The following is a 23,596-nucleotide window of genomic DNA, read 5'->3' on the forward strand; positions in this document are numbered from 1 at the left end:
ACCTTGGTGATTAGTATAATTTTAAGATATTTTCTTGTTCTTCTGTCATATTATCTATTTGAAATTTAATACTGTTTAGCAGCAGAAATGTGAAAGTAAACATTGACTATTCTTCAAGGCTGATGTCTTTGTCTTTATGTTCATACACAGTTCATATGTAATATATGTTCATGTTCATATCAGTATAATCAGATCTGATCTTAGTTATAGTATATTTACTTTGTCTATTTTAGCAAATGTTTTCATCTTCTTTTTACATCTAAATCCTGTGCCTCTTGCTATGTCTGTTCTTTGTTGTCTGCTCCTCTTCAATCAGTACCAAGCTAGCTTCCGTTAGAACCTAGATGCTCCAAGTTACTTCCCACATCCCTGGAATATGAAAAGGATGAATGAAGCCAGCTCAACCCACCCCGGGTGAATGCTGTCTCAAGACAAGAAGAAGAAGAATATGAAAGGGCCAATTCTTATCTCTCTGTTTCATGATATTTCACATGCAGATACTAAGTTCACTCCAGGTTAGGAAGAGAGTTTATTGAAATTGTAGCATAATATCTCCATCTCTAGCATCTATTCCTCTGGCCTGCTGTGTGAATTATCATCATCGTCATTTACTGTCTACTTTTCCATGCTTGCATAGGTCAGATGGAATTTGTTGAGGTAGATTTTCTCTGGGTGGGTGCTCTTCCTGTCAGTAACTCTCACCCATTTCCAAGCAAGGCAATATATTCCCGTAGCTAGAAATGTTTTACACAGGAGACTGGAAACAAAAAAATCTTGCTTGTATAATGATGATGATGATGATACTCGTATACAACTATCACAGGATCTCTAATCAAGTGTACACACATACTTTATCTCTCTCTTTCTCTCTTTCTCTCTTTCTCTCACACGCACACATACATGTAAGTGTGAGAGCTTCTTTCAGTTTCCAGTTACCATATTCATTCACAAGGGTTATAGTAGAAAATTCTTGCCTAAAGTTCCAAACAATGGAACTCAATCCAAGACCACATACTTGAGAAACTAGCTTCTTAAATGGTCATGAAACACCTGCTGTGTTAATTAATTTTATTGCCTAAACTCAACAGAATACCTTCAGCTGATTTGGATTTCCAGCTTATTAACAAGTCTGACTAATAGGCTCACTAAGCCAACAAAGTCTCTATACATCAGCTTGATGCGCTAGAAATAAGTCCAGCGAGATGTTCCCTCATTTTTCAAGACTCATCATCTTCATTTAACTGCCATGGGTTGGACAGTTGGACAGAATCCAATAAACTAGAGGACTGCATTGAGCTCCAATTTCTCTTTTGGTGGTGTTTCTATGGCTGTATGCTCTTCCTAACACCAAACACTTTACAAAGTACACCTGTTGCTTTCTTTTTGTTTCACCAGCTCTAGTGAGATCGTCAGATAACTTGCAAGGCAAAAAAAAAGATGCTTGACTGTGTGGGATTGTAATAGAGAGGGAGATGACTTTCTGGCAGCTATTAAGAGGTTAAAGTATGATAGAGTGACTAGCACACGTGTCTTGCTTTTGCAGAGGTACATGGCTACCCTGTATTACAAAAGCATGGGTAGAAGTAACTGGAAAGACGACGACGATTTTGGCGATGTCGGTGTCAGAGTGTACTCTCAAGATACAAGAAGGTGAGTATAGGAGAGAACGGTTAGCCTGCATTACTCCTTAAGAAACATAGGGCTGGTTTGCTTGTTTCTCTGGCATATATATTCCCCATCTGGACAGGATGCTGGTCTATCACAGGGTTAATCATTTTTACCTGCTGAGTTGACTGGAGCAGCATCACCTGGTTCAGGAATCGAAACCACAATCTTATGATCATGAGTCCAACACCCTAACCACTAAGCCATGCACCACCTCCACATGGTTGAGAATACAGGTAAAGAATTGAGAAACGTGGATGAATAGGTTCATCAGTTTGAGAGGAAGCTGACAGATGGTTAGAGGCAGGTGTTGAGAAGAATGTCAGTATTTTTTATTTCGTTTTTCTTTTTTTTTCCATTACAGGTTCCAAAGAAACTTCCTACAATCTTCTCTTGGAGATGGCTGCTAAGTATCTCTCTTCTTTACAGCTTAACTTACTTAAGCTTACATTATCGTTGCGTGTCCATTCTCCAGATGTCGAGATGTATAGTCAGGTTTGTACAGTCAGTTCATATTCGTCACTTTGTATTTTTTCCATTCAGGCTTCTTCACCATTTCCTTTATCACCGTTTTGGCATCCACCTTCCTCCCTGTACTTGCATGGGTTTCATGTAATTCGTTGAGGCAGATTTGTTATGGTTGAATGCTTCCCGTCATAACATCACCCCTCAGCTGTTTCCGAGCAAGGTAATACTTCCCCATGGCTGAGATGTTTACACAGAAGATAGGAAACAAACAACACTGTTTGTATGACAGTGACATTTAAGGTACCTCGAAAGGTACTCAGCCACTTTGCCTCCATGGGGCCCGTCGTTCAAAAGTTGATTTAAAAAAATTTTTTTTACGTCCCACCAGCATGTGTGCACTTGGCTTGACGGGTCCTCTTAAGCAGAGCACATTGCCAAAGGTTTCAGTCACTAGTCATTGCCTCTGTGAGGTTCAAAGTTCGAAGGTCATGCTTCACCACCTCATCCCATGTCTTCCTGGGTCTACTTCTACCACAGGTTCCCTCCACAGTTGGAGACTGGTACTTCTTTACACAGCTGTCTTCGTCCATATGCATCACATACCAGCATAGTCGTTTTTCTTGTACACCACATCTGATTCCTCTTATGCTTAACTTTTCTCTCAAGATGCTTACACTCTGTAGTACATGATATTGCACATCCAGTGAAGCATAGTCGCTTCATTTATCTCTAGCTTACACATGTCCTTGGCTGTTATATCCCATGTTTCACTGCCATGCAGCATAGCTGTTCGCACACAAGCATCAAACAATCTGCCTTTCTCTCTGAGAGAGACATTCTTTGTTGCCAGCAGGGGCAGGAGCTCTCTGAATTTTGCCCAACCCAATCTTATTCTTGTATGTACATACATACATACATGTGTGTGTGTACGTACATTTATGTATGTACTTATATGTATGTATGTACTTACATTTATGTATGTACATACATACATGTATGTATGGATCAATTGTTTAGTTTCAGAATGATATTGTAGGGTGGGTGTGAAAAGCTAGATCTGTCTGGTCGGAACCTAAAACCAATAGAATATTTGGGCTAAATATGGCTGATTTAAATGCTAAAAAGTTAAATTAAATCTTTTTTTTTTTAATTTTTTGCTTTTTATATGTCTTATTGCAAATTATACTAATTCGTGAAGTTTGAAAGTTTTTGTTTAAGGTGATGCTTTCTTTTCCTTTTCTGATTGTAGATGGCTCAGGAAGAGAAAAAAAACTTATTTGTCTCGCAGAAGAAATTAGCTGATAACTGTGATGTGTTTGTAAATATTCATGGTGAAGTAACATGTAACGTTAATGATATTGATACACTTATTAAATCTGCTCCAAAGAGGTAAATACTTTCTACATATATTCATCTATTCATTCATTGTTTTAACCTTAACTATTCCATGCTTGTATGGCTCGGATGGTGTTTGTTGAGGCAGATTCTTTACGACTGGATGCCCTTCCTGTCACCAAGCCTCACCTGTTTCCAAGTCAGATAATATTTTCCTAGGGCCAAACTTGTTTTTTCATTGTTGTTCATTTATAACCATTGCAGAGTATCTGGACAAGGGTACCACAAATACAGCCTTGAAGACACACACACACACACACATTTTGTTCTTTGTCTCAGTCGTGGGAGTGTTCTGGCTATGTTAGAACACTAATCTGAAGAGTTCCAGTAGAACAAATTGACCCCAGGACTTATATTTTTAAGCTTGGTACTCACGATAGGCTTTCACTTTCTGTTTACCAAATCTGACAAAGCTTTTTCAGCCAGAGCTGTAGCAGAAGATACTTACCCAAGGTACCATGCAGTAGGATTGAATCCAGAACTACTTAGATAGGAATTTAGATTTCGATATCTTTTTCAGATTTAACTAAATAAATTTTAACAAATCTTTTATTCATGCCTTGTTTTATTTTTATAATGTTATCTTACCTTTTTTTTTATTGTAGGCTAAAGGCTGTTACGTATAAATTTGACCATCATTACCCAAGTCCTGTCCAGGCTGATGTATTAGTTATTTTATACGCTCAGCTTGGAGATTCTTCAATGGCAGAATTTCACAAGCACCTCAAAAAGCTGGCTGTCAGCAAAAAAATCAATTATGTATACCGACATTACATTCCAGTGAGTTCTTCTTCTATTTATTGAGGTCAGCTTTACCTCTCATTCTTTCAGGGTTGATAAAATAATGTACCAGTCAAGTACTGGGATCAACAGTCCTGTCCAACACCCCTCTCCTTAATTACTGGTCTTGTGTCCAAATTGTCGTTTTCATCATTTTGTGTCTGTTTTCCCATGCTGGTATGGATTGGACAATTTGACAGGATTTGGTGAACCAGAGGACTTCATCAGGCCCTTGTGACTGCTCTGGCATGGTTTTCTATACCTGGATGCCATTCCAAATGCCAACACTTTACAGAATTTGCTGGGTGACTTTTATGTGGCACCAGCATCAATGGGGTCACCAAGTGACTTGCAAGACAGGACCTCTCAGCTGAGGGCAGTTGTGTAGTATGGAGGGAGGTGATTTTATGCATAAACATAGGCTAAACTATAATAGAGGGTCAAGAACAGGTGTCTTGCTGCAAGGGAGATGTATGGTTATCCTAGTTGGAAGAGGAGGATGGGGATGAGGATGTGCCAGGGTGTACCCTCAAGTTACAGGAAGGTGAATATAAGACAATTGGTGTGGGTGGGTAAGTTAGTTTGTGAGAGGTGAGTGGCAAGTGGATAGAGGGGAAATGCAGTGAGTTGTGAATGTAGATACAGGTATGGTTGATTGTAAACATCAGTTGGAGAGGAAGGTAGAAGAATTAGGTGTTGGTCAGGGAGGTAATAAGTGGCAACAAAGGTGATGTGAAGTGAGTAATATGTGAGAGAGTGAGTGAGATGCATACAGTGCTTTAAGATTGTAAAGTACAATTTGAGAGCAGTTTAGCTGTTATATCTAGTAGACGGAATGACCCTGTAAAAGCTTCCTTGAAATCTCTGTTTATTCATTATGTAAATTCCGTAATGACATTTTTTTTGCCCACCTCACAAAATTCAAAATTATTTCCTCTTTAAATGATTTCTTTTTCATATTTATTTCTTACAACAGAAACCTTCTAACGAGAAGGTTTATCTGTCAGGCTATGCTGTTGAACTCGCAATAAAAAGCACAGAATACAAAGCAAAAGATGATACGAAAGTTGAAGGTAAGTCAAACGGTTTCCATTATTATCAGCTTTAATAAGGCAATGAGCTGGTAGAATTGTTAACATGCCTGGTGTAAAATGCTTGGCAGCATTTTGTTTGTCTACTATTTGAGTTTGTAGAGGCACATGGCCTAGTGGTTAGAGCAGCGGACTCGCAGTCGAGGAATCGCGGGTTCGAATCTCAGACCGAGCGATGTGTGTATTTATGAGTGAAAACACCTAAGCTCCATGCGGCTCCGGCAGAAGGTAATGGCGAACTTCTGCTGTCTCTTTCGCCACAACTTTCTCTCACTCTTTCTTCCTGCATCTAGCAGCTCACCTGCGATGGACAGGCGTCCCGTCCAGGTGGGGAACCTATACGCCAAGGAAACCGGGAAACTGGCCCTTATGAGCCAGGCATGGCTCGAGAAGGAACAAACAAAACAAACTGAGTTCAATTTCCACTAAGGTTGAGATTGCCCTGTGTTGATAAAACAAATGCTGGTGGAGTATTGGAGTCGATGTAATCAACTCGCCATCTTCCACCACCGAAAAAAGAGAGAAGAATTTCAAGCATTGTACATGTAGTGGAAAGGATTATCAGCAGCTTTGGTAAGGGGATAAGCTGGCATAATCGTTTATTGGACAAGATGCTCAGTGGCATTTCTTCAAACTCATTTCCTTCTGAGTTCAGATTTCATCAAAATTGACTTTGCTTTCCATCCCACTGGAGTCAGTAAAACAAGTACCAGTCACGCACTGGGGTCAGTGTCATCAACTTGCCCTCTTCTCTACCAAAGCTAAAAAGAATTATCATTGCTTTAATAGGGCAGCAAACTGGTAGATTCGTTAATGCATTGGACAGAATCTATAGCAGTATTTCCTCTGATTCTTTATTTTCTGAATTCCAGTTGCACTGGGTTCAACTTTGCCTTTCATCCCTCTGGGGTCAATAAAATAATATTAGACAAGTACAGAGGTCATGTAACCAACTTGCCCCTTCCTCATAATTGTTGGCCTTGTGCCAAAATTAGAAAGATTTATCTGTTTTTAGAGCATTAAACCCTTTGGGAGGTCCAACTTCACATGAAGGACATGGGGTGATTTTTGAGATTTTTTTTTTTTTAAGGTAAAAATGTCATCAAATATGGTGCTTCTATTGAGTATTTCTGGACCCTTAAAACTCTACTTATTCTTGAATGTTTTTCCTGCCATCTACTTTTGTAAATCTGTTACCTTGCTTGAGATCCTACTGCAATCTGATTATACGATAATCAAAGTGAGATTATTTGTGGTTGGGGAACTTTGGCGGGTTGCATAGAATTGAAAATTAATAGTAGAAGCAGAAATTGATATAAAAATAGTAAAAGAAAAGAAAGAATAGAGCAAACAATCATATGTTCAAATCGTTTGTGATCCTGACCTACTTACTTCAGTTTGCCTGATTGACAAGCGGTCGCAGTCATAATTTTACATTTGATTGGTTACCAACCCCGTGGTTTCCAACCACATGGTTTCTGGTTCAAGCTCACTGCATGGCACTTAGGATATGTGTCTTCTACTATAGCCCCTGTTTAACCAAAGCTTTATGTGTGGATTTAGTGGGGACAGAAACTGAAAGAAACCTGTCTTATATATATATATATATATATGTGTGTGTGTGTGTGTGTATCATCATCATTTAACATCTGTTGTCCATGCTGGCATGGATTGGACAGTTTGACCAGTTTGCATTTAAAAGGGTTCGTGAGCTTCTTTTTTTTTTTTTGCATTTATAAAAGCTTTATATTTTCTTTATGAAATCTTGTATGTTTCAAGATTCTAGTATTTCTTCATGCATTTTATATAGTTACATATTTTAAATATTCATGTGTTTTAGATGAAAAGGCCAAAGCATCTGAAGAAAATGCTATTGGGAAGAAGAACTAAAAGGTTTTAACTTCAAAACGCTCTCGTAAGTATTTTACTTCAGGTTTATTTTTTATCAACAAAGACTTTTGTCCACCCTCATAGCTCAGTTGGTAGAGCATCAGACTACTTGATCGTTACTGCGTTGCCTTACTAGCACATGTGCTGGTGGTACGCGAAACATTCGAGCGAGGTCGTCGCCAGTGCTGCTGGACTGGCTCCTGTGCAGGTGGCACATAAAAAGCACCATTTGGGCATGGCTGTTGCCAGTACCACCAAACTGGCCCTCGTGCCGGTGACACGTAAAAGCACCCACTACACTCTTGGAGTGGTTGGTGTTAGGAAGGGCATCCAGCTGTAGAAACTGCCAGATCAGATTGGAGTCTGGTTCGCCAGACCTCAGTCAAATCGTCTAACCCATGCTAGCATGGAAAGCGGACGTTAAATGATGATGATGAAAGAAAAGAATGTTTATTATTATATATTGGTCAATTATTCCTGCAATCGTTTGTTTGGCATATTCTTTAATATCTCCATAACATAACTTAACCCAATTGTTATATTTTCACTGAAATTCACTGATTTTATTTCAGTTAGTTTTGAAAATAACAAAGAATTTAATAAAATTTAGTAGAATTTATAAATTTTGATGCAAGGTAGAATTTAGATCTTTAAATCAGGGTGTCTTTATCGTAGAACCAGGGGCAGTCTCGAGAGGTTTGGCATCAGACGGGATAGTATGGTGTGTCCACTTTCTTTTATTCTTTCATTTGTTTCAGTCATTTGACTGCGACCATGCTGGAGCACCGCCTTTAGTTTGGCAAATTGACCCCATGACTTATTCTTTGTAAACCTAGTATTTATTCTATCAGTCTCTCTTGCCGAACCGCTAAGTGACGGGGATGTAAACACACCAGCATCAGTCATCAAGCGATGTTGGGGGAACAAACATAGACACACGAACTTACACACACTCACACGCATGCACGTACACACACACACACATATATATATATATATATATTATGGGCTTCCTTTAGTTTCCGTCCACCAAATCCACTCACAAGGCTTTGGTCGGCCCGAGGCTATAGTAGAAGACACTTGCCCATGGTGCCATGCAATGGGATTGAACCTGGAACCATGTTGTTGGTAAGCAAGCTACTTACCACACAGCCAATCCTACGCCTATTTGTATTTAGCATTTAGTCTTTGGCTCATCATGGAATTGTATCATTGTTGTGTGTATCTAATGGTTGTCAGTATAATGGAGCTTTGCTTTATTTCTCATAGTATAGATTTGGTATTGTTTGTTAATAATACATTTGTTAATTTTCCATTTGTTTGTATTGTAAAATTGATATAAAAGGCTGGGGAAAATTAGCTTATTTTGAATAAAAGATGTCAAGTTGAGCAAATACTAACTGGGGAACATTGGGAATCTTGCTGGATTTGGTAGACAGAAACTGAAAGAAGTTCCTCGTCTGTGTGAGATTCATAGAAGCATTAACTGTGAGGCTGAACTCGTGAAAAGACTTGGACTCATTGGACAGGGGTGTTTGGGGCTGCCAGTATCTGTGCAGGAGGACAAAGGTCTTTAGGTCTTTGATCCTCCCTTCCTGCTCTAGAGTTGTGAGACTTGGACAGTCCGGAGACCTTAGGGGGTCACCCGAACTCCTTTGGTACCAGGATGCTTCACAAGATTATGGGTTATTATTAGTCAGATTTCGCATCCAACTGGCAACTCTACTCAGCAGCTAGGATGCCTCCTATCACTTATATGATTCAGAAGGACCAACTCAGACTGGTTGGCCATGTTTCTTGATTTTCTGTGTGAGTCCCTACTTACCATGATCTCTTCACTGAGGATCTGGCTGGGTTGACAACTTGTGTTAGTCCATCACATGGTCTTGGCAGATGAGGAAGTATTTCATGAAGATGGGGACTGACTGGAACCCTGCTTGACAGATGAGACACCTAAGTGGATCCAGGAATATACCAACAAACGGTGAATGCAGCAACATGCTCCAGTGGTGCATGTCCCTATGCATGACCTGACTGTCATATAAATGATGCTATTCATTTCTAGTCTCCCATGAAAGACATGTTTGGCCACGGGGAAATATTAACTTTGCTTGGAAACAGGTGAAGGTTGGTGACAGGAAGGGCACCCAGCTGTAGAAAAACCTGCCCCAATAACAAATTCTGTCTGACCCATGCAAGCATGGAAATGTTGATACTCTTTTACTTGCTTCAGTCATTTGACTATGGCCATGCTGGAGCACCACCTTTAGTCGAGCAAATCAACCCCAGGACTTATTCTTTGTAAGCCCAGTACTTATTCTATCTGTCTCTTTTGTCGAACCACTAAGTTACAGGAACGTAAACACACCAGCATCATTGTCAAGTGATCTTGGGGTGGGGGGTACAAACACAGACACACATACATATATATACAACAGGCTTCTTTCAGTGTCCGTCTACCAAATCCACTCACAAGGCTTTTGTTGGCCCGAGGCTATAGTAGAAGACACTTGCCCAAGGTGCCATGCAGTGGGACTGAACCTGGAGCCATGTGGTTGGTAAGCAAGCTGTCTACTTTTATTTCATATAGCTTTAGTGGTGACAGGATTGCTGGTGAATGAAGCTCCATGTATTTTAAAGAATCCTCTGATGATAATAAGTTGAATCAATATAGATTTCCTTCTCTGGTATTTTGATTTATTTCAGACAGCTCTATCCTGATTTAATACCTCAGCTAAGGGAATTTCATGACTACCTCTTAGATACAGCCACAGAACTCACACCTATGAAAGTCTGGCAGTTGCAAGGTTTGTTTCTCTTATACTTTTGCATGTTTAACTGATGAAATTTCACATTTTAATTTCATACAGCTGTTTTGTGCATTATTAACCCTTTAGTGTTCGCATTATTCTGCCAAAATTAATCCTTTTTTATCCACATTGCCTTGAACTAATCAGGCATTATCTTGGTGCTATGAGATTTTGATGAGGTAGCTGTTAATTTTTAAAACGACATTGTAGGGTTGGTGTGAGAGACCAGATCTGGCCAGTTTGAACATAAAACAGGCAGAATACTTTTGGCCGGATATGGCCGGTTTAAATGCTAAAGGGTTAAATATGTTTATTGTTTGAAACGAAATTTTAAAATAAAATTCTCTATCAATTAATTTAGATTGTGTTCCAAATATGGCATAGTTTTAGGTTAATTTTAAATATATTATATATCTATACAATGCTATTATGATCCCTATTTTATTGATGTTTGTGTAATGAAGACCTTGTTTGTAGTAAAAATAAATAGGCGCAGGAGTGGCTGTGTGGTAAGTGGCTTGCTTACCAGCCACATAGTTCTGAGTTCAGTCCCACTGCGTGGCACCTTGGGCAAGTGTCTTCTACTGTAGCCTCGGGCCGACCAAGGCCTTGTGAGTGGATTTGGTGGAATAAATCACCATTACATTTGATAGAGCAGTCTGAATGCTAAAGGGTTAACTTGGAATTTTTAATGAATGGTTTTAATTTAGATCATTTTAAATTAACTTTGTATCATGGCACCGGTGTCAGTTTAGGATGGGTTGGTATCAAAGGGGTTTATGAGAAATAATCAGGCAATTCACTGTTCCTCTTGATTCCTTCATTCCAGACCTTAGTTTACAAGCTGCTCAAAAAGCCATATTAACGCCACCCAAAGATGCTCTGAGTGTCCTGCAGACCATCAGTCAAAATTTCCCAGTTCAAGCAAGGTTTGTCATTTTGTTTTTTGGTTGCATGTTTAAACTTTTTTTTTCTTTCTGTAAATTTTAAACTGTAGTATAAAATATGAATTGCAATATAAAATATATAAATATAATAAACGATGGTATAACGCTCATATAATAGACATTACTATTTTTATCTCTCAAATTCCACTTCAGTTACTCTCATTCACCTTTGTGGAATGCATGGCTGCCACATATCTCCTCAACCACAACCAACTGCTTTTGGTTCCTCTGTCATAGTTTAACTTCTTAGCATTTAGCATAAAGCCACTTTCCTCTCAACTATGCTTTCACTCTGTTGAGCATAATTGTTGCCAGTGCCGCCTGACTGGCTCCCATGTCGGTGGCACATAAAAATGCCTCATTCAAGCGTGGTCGATGCCAGTATCACCTGACTGGCCCTTGTGTCGGTGATACGTAAAAAGCACCCACTACACTCTCAGAGTGGTTGGCATTAGGAAGGGCATCCAGCTGTAGAAACCTTGCCAGACCAGACTGGAACTTAGTACAGCCTCCTGGCTTACCACTCCTCAGTCAAACCGTCCAACCCATGCCAGCATGGAAAGCGAATATTAAACAATGATGATGATGTTGATGAAGGGATCTTTAGTCATGTGAGTTACATGGTATCTTCACTAGTCTTGATGTCACAATAAAAGCACTCTTTACACTCTGCGTGTATTGAGTAGTTGGCGTTAGGAAGACATCCAGCTGTAGAACCCATACCAAAACAGACGTTGGAGATTGACACAGTCCTTCAACTCATCAAATCCTGCCAGCATGGAACATGGACTGCGACCCTTTAGCATTCAGGTTACTCTGTTAAATGTAATGCTTATTTATTCACATTGTTTTGTATTAATCATTTATTTTCTTTTACTTTTGAGATTTTGATGTGATTTTATCTTAAGAATAACATTGTATGCATTTTGTATGTGTATGTGTGTATATATTGGCACATAAAAAGCACCTATTACCCTCTTGGAGTGGTTGGCGTAGGAAGGGCATCCAGCAGTAGAAACATTGCCAGATCGGATAGGAGCCTGGTGTAGCCTCCTGGCTTGCCAGTCCTCAGTCAAACTGTCTAGTCCATGCTAGCATGGAAAGCAGATGTTAAATGATGATTGTAGGGTAGGTGTGAGGGGCCAGATCTGGCCAGTTTAAATATAAAAAAGGTAGAATATTTGGGCCAGATACAGCCACTTTACATGCTAAAGGGTTGAATCATCATCATCATCATCATCATCATCATCGTTTAATGTCCGCTTTCCATGCTAGCATGGGTTGGGCCATTTGACTGAGGGCTGGCGAACCAGATGGTTGCACCAGGCTCCAATCTGATCTGGCAGAGTTTCTACAGCTGGATGCCCTTCCTAACGCCAACCACTCCAAGAGTGTAGTGGGTGCTTTTACGTGTCACCAGCACGGGGGCCAGTCAGGCGGTAATAAACTAGCTTGACCCATGAAGATTCCACCTTTTATAAATTTTTTTTTTTTTTCAAATCTGATACATAGGTTTTATAGATGTTTGTAACATTGTTTTGTTACCTTAACGATTATGATTACGATTTATGTCTTCCATTCCCTAATCATGATAGCTTAAACACTACCATATGAACTTGCTGCTTCACTGCGTTTCGTTGTTAAGGTTGTTTAAAGCATAACACCCAACAATGTTGCAGCAAGCAGCAGAATAATTTTATAGATACATCTATCCTTATTTGTGGAGACACATGATTTAGTGGTTCGGGTATTGGGGTCGTGATCATATGTTTGTGGTTTTAGTTCCTAACCCTCTATTCTAATTTATCACTGATTCATTTGTCAGTGATCTAGGATAACATGATATGCTGCTAATTGTTATGCTTATCACTAATTAATCTCTGACAATTAGGGTTGATGATCAAAGATTCTACCTAGATAGCAAAGTTGGAGTTCTTAAAACTTTTCCCATTTTCACTGAATCATTTCACATCTTTTTTTTTTTTTGTTTTCGAACCAAACACCTGTGATGAATGTAAATGGAAGTATTTTATTATTTGTTTTTTTTTTTTTTCTAATAAGTAATAATTATTTTTAAACAAACTTTTCTTTCAGATCTCTTGTTAGGACATCAGTGTCAAGCGATTTACGCAAGGAAATTTTGAAAAACCAAAAGGTAAATTTCAGAGAAGCCAGTTGCTGGTTTATATTTTTGTGACTCTGAATCATTACAATGTTTGTTTCAATTAGGAACAGTATATTAACTGACTCTTGTTGATTACCTATCATTTAGTATTTCTAAGCACACAAAAGCATTTTTCTTTCCTTTTACTTCTATAGTTAAATGATTTTTTTTAACAAAAATTCATTTATAAACTTGACCGGCATTTAGGTGAAGTAAAAATTTATATTGTGACATCTTACGAATGTATGTATAAGCTGTTGGTTATTTTAACTTTAGTGATTATTTCTAGCAGATTCTATGTTTTTACTGTAATTTCTTCATTCCACAGCATTTTGAAAATTACCACAATTTGTCCCCTGGTGAATGTGCCTTGTTTTTGAATGGAATTTCCATTGATGTTGAGGTCTATGATATTTACACCATCTTGGACTTAATGCGTTCAGAAGCTGCTGTTATGGAAGGACTCTTCTCTCTTGGAGTCAGGGTATGCATTTAATTTGTTATTTATTAGGGTATTGTTTGCCTCAGTTGTTTTTTTTTTTTTTTCAATAACCCTTTAGCATTTAAACTGACCATATCTGGTTCCAAATATTCTACTTAGTTTATGTTCAAACTGGCCAGATCTGGCTTTTCTACCCTATAAAGTCATACAATAAATAAAAAAATTGCGTTTGCAAAATCTCAAAGCTGTGAAATTACGTTTGATTAATTCAAAACAAATATAAACAAACAACCATAACCTTTGACTGGGTAACCTGAACAATAAAAGGTTAAACCACTCACACGAGGAGAAAAAGCGTTTTTGTTATGGCACTTTATTTCTTTGTGTGAAGGCACATGGCTTAGTGGTTACTCTTTTACTTGTTTCAGTCATTTGACTGCGGCCATGCTGGAGCACCGCCTTTAGTCGAGCAAATCGACTCCAGGACTTATTCTTTGTAAGCCTAGTACTTATTCTATCGGTCTCTTTTCACCGAACCGCTAAGTTACGGGGACCTAAACACACCAGCATTGGTTGTCAAGCGATGTTGGGGGGACAAACACAGACACACAAACATATATACATACGACGGGCTTCTTTCAATTTCCATCTACCAAATCCACTCACAAGGCTTTGGTCGGCCCGAGGCTATAGTAGAAGACACTTGCCCGAGGTGCCACACAGTGGGACTGAACCTGGAACCATGTGGTTGGTAAGCAAGGTACTTACCACACAGCCGCTCCTGCTGTGGATTAGAGTATTCAGCTTATGATCCTAAGTTCATAAGTTCAATTCCTAGTGGTGTGCTGTGCCTTTAAACGAAATGCTTTATTTCATGTTGTTTCAGTTCCATTCAGTTGGCCAAAATGAGTTGTACCTGTAATTCAAAGGGGCCAGCTTTGTCACATTCTGTGTCTGACTGAATGTCTCTGAGAACTACACTAAGGGTACACATGTCTGTGGAAAGCTCAGCCACCTGCAGGTTGAAATTCACAAGCAAGCTTTTCCATTGCTTGGATAGCTGGGATCCTTATTGTTGCAACCAACGGAGTGGCAATTATTTTTTTGTGGCTTCTGAGACTGATTTAAAGCTGGGAGGAAGTTATCTTTGATGGAAGTAAGTATTGGGGTTGATGACAAGCATTTGTGCCTTTAAATGATGGGTGCTCCATTATGGCCATTATAATTACTTGAAGATGGTGATTGGACAGCAAAATTGACAGAACATCAAACAAAATGCCTTCTAATATTTAGTTAGGTGCTTTTATGTACTGTGTTCAAATTCTGGCCAGGTCCACTTTGCCTTTTGTCCCTCTGAGGTCAAGAAAATAAAATATCTAGACAAAACAGCACCTCTGGCCCATGCCGAAGGCACGTAAAAAGCACCCACTACACTCTTGGAGTGGTTGGCATTACGAAGGGCATCCGGCTGTAGAAACACTGCCAGATCAGATTAGGGCCTGGTGCAGCCTCCTGTGTTCCCAGACCCCAGTCGAACCGTCCAACCCATGCCAGCATGGAAAGCAGACGTTAAATGATGATGGTGAAAGTATTGAGAGGGCAAGAGTCGATGTAATCAACCACACTTTTCATGAAAGTGCTCCAGCATGGCCACAGCTTAATGACTCATAGCCATAAAAGGATAAGTTGACATATTTCAGTATTTTAAAGTTTACATTGTTTCTGTGAAATCCATTTTGTTTGCTTTTAAATTTACATTTTAATTAATTTCTTAATTTTTCTTTTAGGAGGAAAGTTTAAATAAACTGGTGAAACTGGATTTAAAAAACAGCGGTGATGATTATGTCTTGGATTTCCGGCATCCTTCCGTCATGGTAAGGCACCATCTCAGTTTCTATTTAGTGATGTTCCATTGTTGAATTCTCTCTATTTATCTTTATTTGTGTCTTTGTTTCCCTTATGAAATAATACCATTAAAGCTGAGCTCTAATTGTGGAGTGTACCTGTGGAAAGGGTAGTCCCAGGAAGACCAGGATTGAAGTGGTAAGAAAAGATCTTCAGACGTTAGGCCTCACTGAGGAAATGACAAAGGACTGGAAGATGTAGCAATCTACTGTACTCAATAAGACACGTCAAGCTAAGAAAAATCACTGTCTTCCACATATACAGGCATGTCCCCCAGGTACTGCAGGTGCCACTTAAAAAGCACCTGTGCCGGTGCTATGTAAACGCACCTGTGCTGGTGGAATGTAAAAAGCACCCACCACACTAAGCGTAGTTGGTATTAGGAAGGGCATCCAGCTGTTGAAACCATGCCACAACAGACAATTGGAGTCTGGATAACTCCCTGCTACCCAGCTCCATGTCAAACCATCCAACCCATGCCAGCATTGAAAGCGGACATTAAATGATGAGGATGATATGTATGTGGCAGGATTGGTAATATGGATGGTGTGTGAGTCTTCAATCATGAACATATTTTTTTTCCATGTTTCCCTGAATTTTTTGATTCTTGTTATTTTCAATGAAAATTTTTTTTTAAGGTCTGAAAAATCCTTGATGTTATTTTCTAATGACGATGATGATGCTGATTTTTTCTCTCTTTCTCTCTCTTTTTCCAGTATGTAAATGATTTGGAAAAGGATGTAAAATACCGGCGCTGGCCTAACAGCATTCAAGAAATGTTGAGACCCACTTTTCCTGGAATGTTAAGGCACATTGCTAAGAATATTTTCCATATGGTATGTAGTACTCTTTCTGTCCATTTACTGATTTCAAGCTTTGAACCATGGCCATGCTGGGGCACTGCCTGCAAACCTTTTCATTGGTTATGTTAGTCTCAGTATCTAGCTTATTGTTCTTGATTTATATATAATATATAATGCACCTGTTGTCTTCAGTGCTCAAGATGCACGATGACTGATCAGAAAAAGTAATCAAAAATGCATGAACTGTATGTAGAATATGCATAGGAAGTGAACCGTGAAAAAGTATTTTAAAAAATAAGAAACAAATAGCTAAGTATAGATTGGTGTAAAGAACTATAAGCCCAGATGAAATAAATATGGCAAGTTACTTTTATTCTTTTTCTAGCAATCCCTTAATACATACTCATACACACATGCACAATCATATCATTTTTAACCCCTACTTCTCTTCCCTGTTTGCATGGGTGAGATGGAATTGAGGCATATTTTTTACATTTTACTTGCCCTTCTTGTCATCAACCCTCACTTGTCTCCAAGCAACATGTTATTTTCACAGAAAATTATAAATAAATGGCTTCGCTTGTTTGATGGTAACGCCTGTGTATTACTATCATGCAATATCAAGGAGAGGGAAAATATCAAGGAAAGCACACACACACACACACACATAAATTCATTCTTAAACATTCAGTGTCCTCCCTGGGTGCTGCAAAAATCAACAGAATTATTCGGAGACCCCCTTTGGTCACAAATGACCATGGTATTGCACCTAGAAAGTTACCCTCCAAGGTAGAAGTCCGGGCAAGGTTGTTTATGGAATACCAGTAGTCACCTGTGCATACCGGCCTCCCCTCTCCATGCCACCGATGTCATCCAAGGAAAAGGCAAAGGCCAATACAGCTTGGCACCTGTGATGTCACAACTCATTTCTGCAGATGAGTGAACTGGAGCAACGTGAAATAAAGTGTTTTGCTCAAGAACACAACATGCAGCCCCGTCCTGGATTCGAACTCACAACCTCACAGTTGTAAGCTCGACGCTCTTAACACTGCCTTTACAGAATTACTAGAGGTTTAGCATCAACCCAACCATGACCCTTTACCTGATTATAAAACAGTTAAATGCAACAACAACTGAAATAAATACAGTTCTATATTTTAGAGATGAAGAATTATGTACATTATTTACATTTGACAGATATTTGTCCTCATCTTGTTTGTTGCTAACAAGATGAGGACAAATATCCGTCAAATGTAAATAATGTAAATAATAACTGAAATTTTTGTGGCATTTATAATATCCTGTGTTTGTCTTCGTCCTTGCAGGTGTTTGTGCTCGATCCGTCTAAGTCCTCCAGCCGAGACTTGTTGAAGATAGCTGAAGCGTTCTTTGTCCACAGTGCACCTGTCAGGTTGGTATTTGCAAGATATTACTGCTTATTTGTGTCAACCTTCTCTTGAGCTAAAAATCACTCCACAGGGTTGCTGTTTAGTTTATCTTGAACTTCAAGGCTTTTTATATCAGTCACATTAAGCATATGTATGCTGGTTTACTGCCCTGTGTGTGTGTGTGTTTTAGTGTGTACATATGTGAAGGTGTGTGGCCTAGTTGTTAAGATATTGCACTGGTGATCACTAGATCATGAGTTCAATTCCCAGACTGAACAGCCTCTTGTGTTCTTGAGCAAAACGCTTCATTTCACATTGCTCTTATTCACTCACCTGTAAATGGCTAACCATGAGACAGAATAGCTCCTGATCTGGAGGAATGTTGGCTTGCTTGCCTAGCTAGCAGGGTGGCATCATTCGAAAGATAAAGCAAAGCAAAGGGCATTGTGATCAGTGATGTATAACAATATCTGAAAATCTGGTTGATTGTGTGATATATATATATATATATATATAGGCCCAGGAATGGCTATAGGTGCAGGAGTGGCTGTGTGGTAAGTAGCTTCCTTACCAACCACATATTTCTTGGTTCAGTCCCACTGTGTGGCACATCGTACAAATATCTTCTACTATAGCCTCAGGCTGACCAAAGCCTTGTGAGTGGATTTGGTAGACAGAAACTGAAAGAAGCCCGTCATATATGTATGTGTGTGTATTTGTATGTGTGTGTATATGTTTGTGTGTCTGTATTTGTCCACCCCCCCCCCCACATCGCTTGACAACCAGTGCTGGTGTGTTTACGTCCCTGTAACTTAGCGGTTTGGCAAAAGAGACTGATAGAATAAGTACTAGGCTTACAAAGCATAAGTCCTGGGGTCTATCTACTCGACTAAAGGTGGTGCTCCAGCATGGCTGCAGTCAAATGACTGAAACAAATAAAAGAGAGAGTAAAAGAGTATTGTATGACTGTTAGAAACCCAGTTATGATTACAGAAATGAATGATGGTTATTTTTCTGTTGTCAAGGATGTATTCTCACCTTTAGTATTGTTACATTTGAAGGATTGGACTTGTTTTTGCTGTGAATACGAGTAAAGAGGCAAATGGTTATTCTGATTCTGGTGTTGCTATTGCAAGAGCCTTCCAGTACATCAAGATTGACCAGGATGCAGCTGCAGCTCTGTCATTCATCACAGACGTAAGTAGCTTTTTTCTATCATCTGTTGTTTTTAACCCTTTTCATACCAAAAATCTTTAAGACCTGTCCCGATGCTGTGATACAAACATTGTGTTTTAAAGTGATCTAAATTAGAATTCTCCAAAGATTCATGATAATTTAAGTTCCAAACATCAGCCTAATACCAACAAAGTTGTTTTACTAAATTCTTATTCAGTTCTATATTAAAGAGATGAGGAATTATGTACATTATTTATATTTATATCTTACAAACAATAACTCTGAGCATCTTTTCAAACTCCATCCCTTACAAACAATAACTCTGAGCACCTTTTCAAACTCCATCTGTCTAACACCCGTGGACATCTTTACAAAGTCAGAAAACAGCACAGCTCCCATGATTTCAGAAACATTTTTTCACACTATGAGTTGCTGAAGCATGGAACAAACTGCCGGCATCAGTTGTTAGTTGTCAGAGCACTGCATCCTTCAAAACGTCCATGCTTTCTGAGATTCACCAACACTACACCTGATTTTCTCCCCTCCATACACACGCAAGCATGTATCTGACTCATACACTGTTCACTTTCCAGACATTTGTACATTACTGCATATACTTTATACGCACTTTTGACAAGTTGTGGTGCACCTAAGCACTGTATACAATAATTTCATTATTATTATTATTTGACGGATATCAAATGTAAATAATGTAAATTATTATTTTCAAAATTTATGGACATGAAGACTGCATTTCAACAGAAATTCTGTAACGAAAGGCTTAAAATAACAAGAAACATTGTCAGTACGGACAACAAAATTATAATCACCATGATGTTATGCTGGTTGGGGAGCAGTACCTCACATTTAGTTGTCTGACCTGCTAAAAATAACAACCAAATTTCCCTCAGATTACACCTCATTTTTTGCAAAATAGAAGGATGCATTGAATAATGTGTCCTGAGATGTTGTCTGAAAATAAAACGGCATGGTCATGTCAGGCATGACTGCTTGAGCAGCATTTAATTTTGTATTATTCTGTAATTGTTTTATTTTTGGGCCATCCTGCAACTAAGATCCTCTTCATTAGTCAGGCAAACTGTGGCCTGTGGGTCGTTCCAAATGGCACACCAGTGGAAAACTACCCTGAATCTTTTTTAAAGGAGTGGCTATGTGGTAAGTAGCTTGCTTACCAACCACATGGTTCTGGGTTCATTCCCACTGTGTGGCACCTTGGACAAGTGTCTTCTACTATAGCCTCGGGCTGACAAAAGCCTTGTGAGTGGATTTGGTAGACGGAAACTGAAAGAAGCCCGTTGTATATATGTATATATATATGTGTGTGTGTGTGTATATCTTTGTGTGTCTGTGTTTACGTCCCTGTAAGTTAGCGGTTCAGCAAAAGAGACTGATAAAATAAATACTAGGCTTCCAAAGAATAAGTCCTGGGGTCGATTTGCTCAACTAAAGGCGGTGCTCCAGCATGGCTGCAGTCAAATGACTGAAGCAATTAAGAGAGTAAAAGAGAGCGTGGCCCACCTGATGATGAGCTATGATTATGCAGCCTACTTCTTGAAAAAAGATTGCCCATACCTGCTTTATGTAGACATTTGATGCCCTAGAAATAGCAGGCAGGTCTCTCAGCAACTAAACCTTACAGTCTTTATAAAACACACAGGATATTGTAGTCCTAGATACACTATTACACAATCCTGTTAACACACACACACGTGTGCATGTACATGCACATAGACCTCCTCACGCATGCATACACACTTCTTCACACCCTCCACACACACCTCAAATGTCTCACATAAACCTCACACCCGCCTCACTTATACCCTCACCCCTCCCAAGTATGCTTGTAATCTGTATGATCCAATTATTTTTTTTTACCTTCACAGCTCTATGACAAACAAAAAGACGACCTGACCTCTAAGTTCATCTCCACAGAATTTGCAAGCCGCTTCAATGATGAAGATTTGAATAAAGTTTTTGGAGATGACGATGATTATGACGACCTACGTAAAGTAAGTTGGTTTATATGTACACATCGTTTGTTTCATTAATGTCTGTTTTTCCATGCTGGCATGGGTCAGATGTGGACTAAGTTGAGGTAGCATATATGGCCGGAAGTCTTTTTTATTGCCAACCATTATCTGTTTTGTTTTTGTATTTGGTTTGCAGGATTCTTTATATGAGTTTGTGTTGAAGCATATTCTGTTGTGTCTGGGGAGAGTCATTTTCTTTTTGTGCCTTATAATTTAACATTCTCACCGGTAAAATTTTAACTTATTTCTTATTTTTATTTTCCTAAAATTTTCGTTGCGTCTTGCAACCTTTTCAATAGTCTTGACTATTATCTATTTTTCCATTTATTCCTTTAGAATTCAGATTACTTTACCAAATCTAATACTTATTTATTCACAGTTTTTGTTTTAATTAATCATGCATTATCTCATAGCTTTGAAGTTTCAATGATGTGATTGCTTATTTTAGGAATGACATTGCCGGGTAGGTGTGAGAAGTTGAATCTGGCCACGTTGAAGATAAAACTGGTTGACTATTTGGGTCAGATATAACCACTTTAAATGCTAAGAGGTTAAGGAACATTTTTATTTCACTGGTCTTTGAAAGTGTAGTGTGATAGGATGCAATGTCAATGAGGAAATGTAAACATCATGTCACCATTTTGAATAGATTGTGACAAGTGAAGCTATGTATTGTCAACACTCGGTGAGCATACATGCACACATACACACTCAGACATACATACACAATCCACACACATGCATGCACACACGACAAATTTTCATACATTTTTCTGTCTACCATTTCCACTCCCAAGGCCTGGGGCTAAAGTAGAAGGCTGAACCTGAGATCATGTGGTTGCAAACTGAACTTCATAACCACACAGGCCTGTATACCAAAACATTCATCATCATCATCATCCTTTAATGTCCGTTTTCCATGCTGGCATGGGTTGGACGGTTCGACAGGGGTCTGAGAAGCCAGGAGGTTGCACCAGACCCCAATCTGATCTGGCAGTGTTTCTACAGCTGGATGCCCTACCCAGCGCCAACTACTCTGAGAGTATAGTAGGTGCTTTTTACGTTCCACTGGCACAGGGGCCAGAGGGAACTGGCAATGACCATGCTTGGTTGGTGTTTTCTATGTGCTACCGGCATGGAAGCCAGTCAAAGCGGCACTGGCATCGGCCACATTCGGATGGTGCTTTTTATGTGCTACCGGCACCGGGCTTACAACTACAATTTCCATTTGATTTGATTTTGATATTGCTGATGTTGATGTACTTGACTCAATAGGTCTCCTCAAGCACAGCATGTCGCCCTACGATCCAAGGTACTTTTGAGTGGGCTGGTTATGCGATACTGGTGTAGGTTACTGCTGTGGACCCACTTTATTTGCCAGGTCTTCTCAGTCACAGCATACCTCCTGAGGCCTCGGTCTTTTGTCATTGCCTCTGTGAGGCCCAAGGTCATTGCCGAAATTTGAAAGAACACACATATTCTCTCTCTCTCTCTCATGCTCTCATATACATGTACACACTATATCAAATGTTGACCAGGTTGACAGCTGAAACAGCCATGTTGTACCCAGTCAGAGTAATTACTTAATTTGCATTAATGCAATTTTTCGGCATTTGTACTTATTCCATTTTCCATTTAATTCTCCAGTCAGCAGATGACTTTTTAGGCCGTTCCGGTTTAAGCGATTTCCCTCAGGTTTTACTTAATGGAATTCCATTGAAGAAAAAATACCTCAATGCCGATATGCTTGAAGAAGCTGTGGTCACTGAAATTCTCCAGGGTACCCATGAAGTCCAACGAGCTGTCTATCATGTAAGTAATTGTTTCCCATTGGCTTTTCATTGCTTATTGATTAACTCTTCAGCATTCATATTACTCTGTCAAATGTAATTCTTATTTAGGATCTTTACCTTTTGACCTACAGATTTAAAAAAATTATTTTTGTAACTAAACACTTTCAAACTTTGGACACTGGTAGAATGTGTCATATAAAACATCTTTTACTCTTAGCATTTTTGAGAAAAACTTATATTTACAAAGTTATTTCACGTTAAATTTGTCCTATTTCGGTAATTTCAACCAATGAATGACGTGTATTCAGCTGAATAAAATTACTGCTGTTGTTTGTCAACAAGAACTTCCGGCAGTGTATATTTCATTTGTCACTGGTATTTATGACAACCCTAACCCTAAAACCCTAAACCCCTAACCCTAACACCCTAACCCCCTAACCCTAACACCCTAACCCTAACACCCTAACCCTAAAACCCTAACCCCCTAACCCTAAAACCCTAACCCTAAAACCCAACCCCTTAACCCTAAAATCTTAAAACCAGTACAAATGCACAAGCGATGTCATAACTAACAGTGACAAACGAAAAATACACTGCCGATAGTTGTTGTTGACAAACAATGGCAGTAATTTTATTCAGCTGAATACTTGTCATTGATTAGTTGAAATTACCGAAATACAAGTCTCCCAGCACCACTTAACTGGTGTTGATGTGTTTACATCCCCCATAACTTAGCAGTTTGGCAAAAAAGCACTGATAAAATAAGTACCAGCCTTAAAAGAGAAATAAGTACTGGGACTGATTCATTTGACTTGAATTCTTGAAGCA

At 39.1% G+C, this 23,596-nt stretch overlaps 1 protein-coding gene across 1 annotated transcript in view; it reads left to right on the forward strand.

Annotated features, from left to right (window-relative positions):
* Positions 1-23,596, forward strand: part of LOC115215729 (UDP-glucose:glycoprotein glucosyltransferase 1-like) — a 204,643-nt gene that overhangs the window by 12,411 nt on the left and 168,636 nt on the right. The window contains 16 exon segments of the mRNA XM_029785021.2: positions 2,030-2,160; positions 3,383-3,522; positions 4,134-4,308; positions 5,285-5,381; positions 7,240-7,279; positions 7,282-7,314; positions 9,996-10,096; positions 10,929-11,028; positions 13,141-13,201; positions 13,539-13,694; positions 15,440-15,526; positions 16,274-16,393; positions 17,686-17,771; positions 18,810-18,945; positions 20,829-20,954; positions 22,623-22,787. Coding sequence (XP_029640881.2) covers positions 2,030-2,160; positions 3,383-3,522; positions 4,134-4,308; positions 5,285-5,381; positions 7,240-7,279; positions 7,282-7,314; positions 9,996-10,096; positions 10,929-11,028; positions 13,141-13,201; positions 13,539-13,694; positions 15,440-15,526; positions 16,274-16,393; positions 17,686-17,771; positions 18,810-18,945; positions 20,829-20,954; positions 22,623-22,787 — 1,754 coding nt within the window.

The sequence above is a fragment of the Octopus sinensis genome, linkage group LG9 (genome assembly GCF_006345805.1).
Source record: "Octopus sinensis linkage group LG9, ASM634580v1, whole genome shotgun sequence".
In the NCBI taxonomy this organism is placed as follows: Eukaryota; Metazoa; Mollusca; class Cephalopoda; order Octopoda; family Octopodidae; genus Octopus; species Octopus sinensis.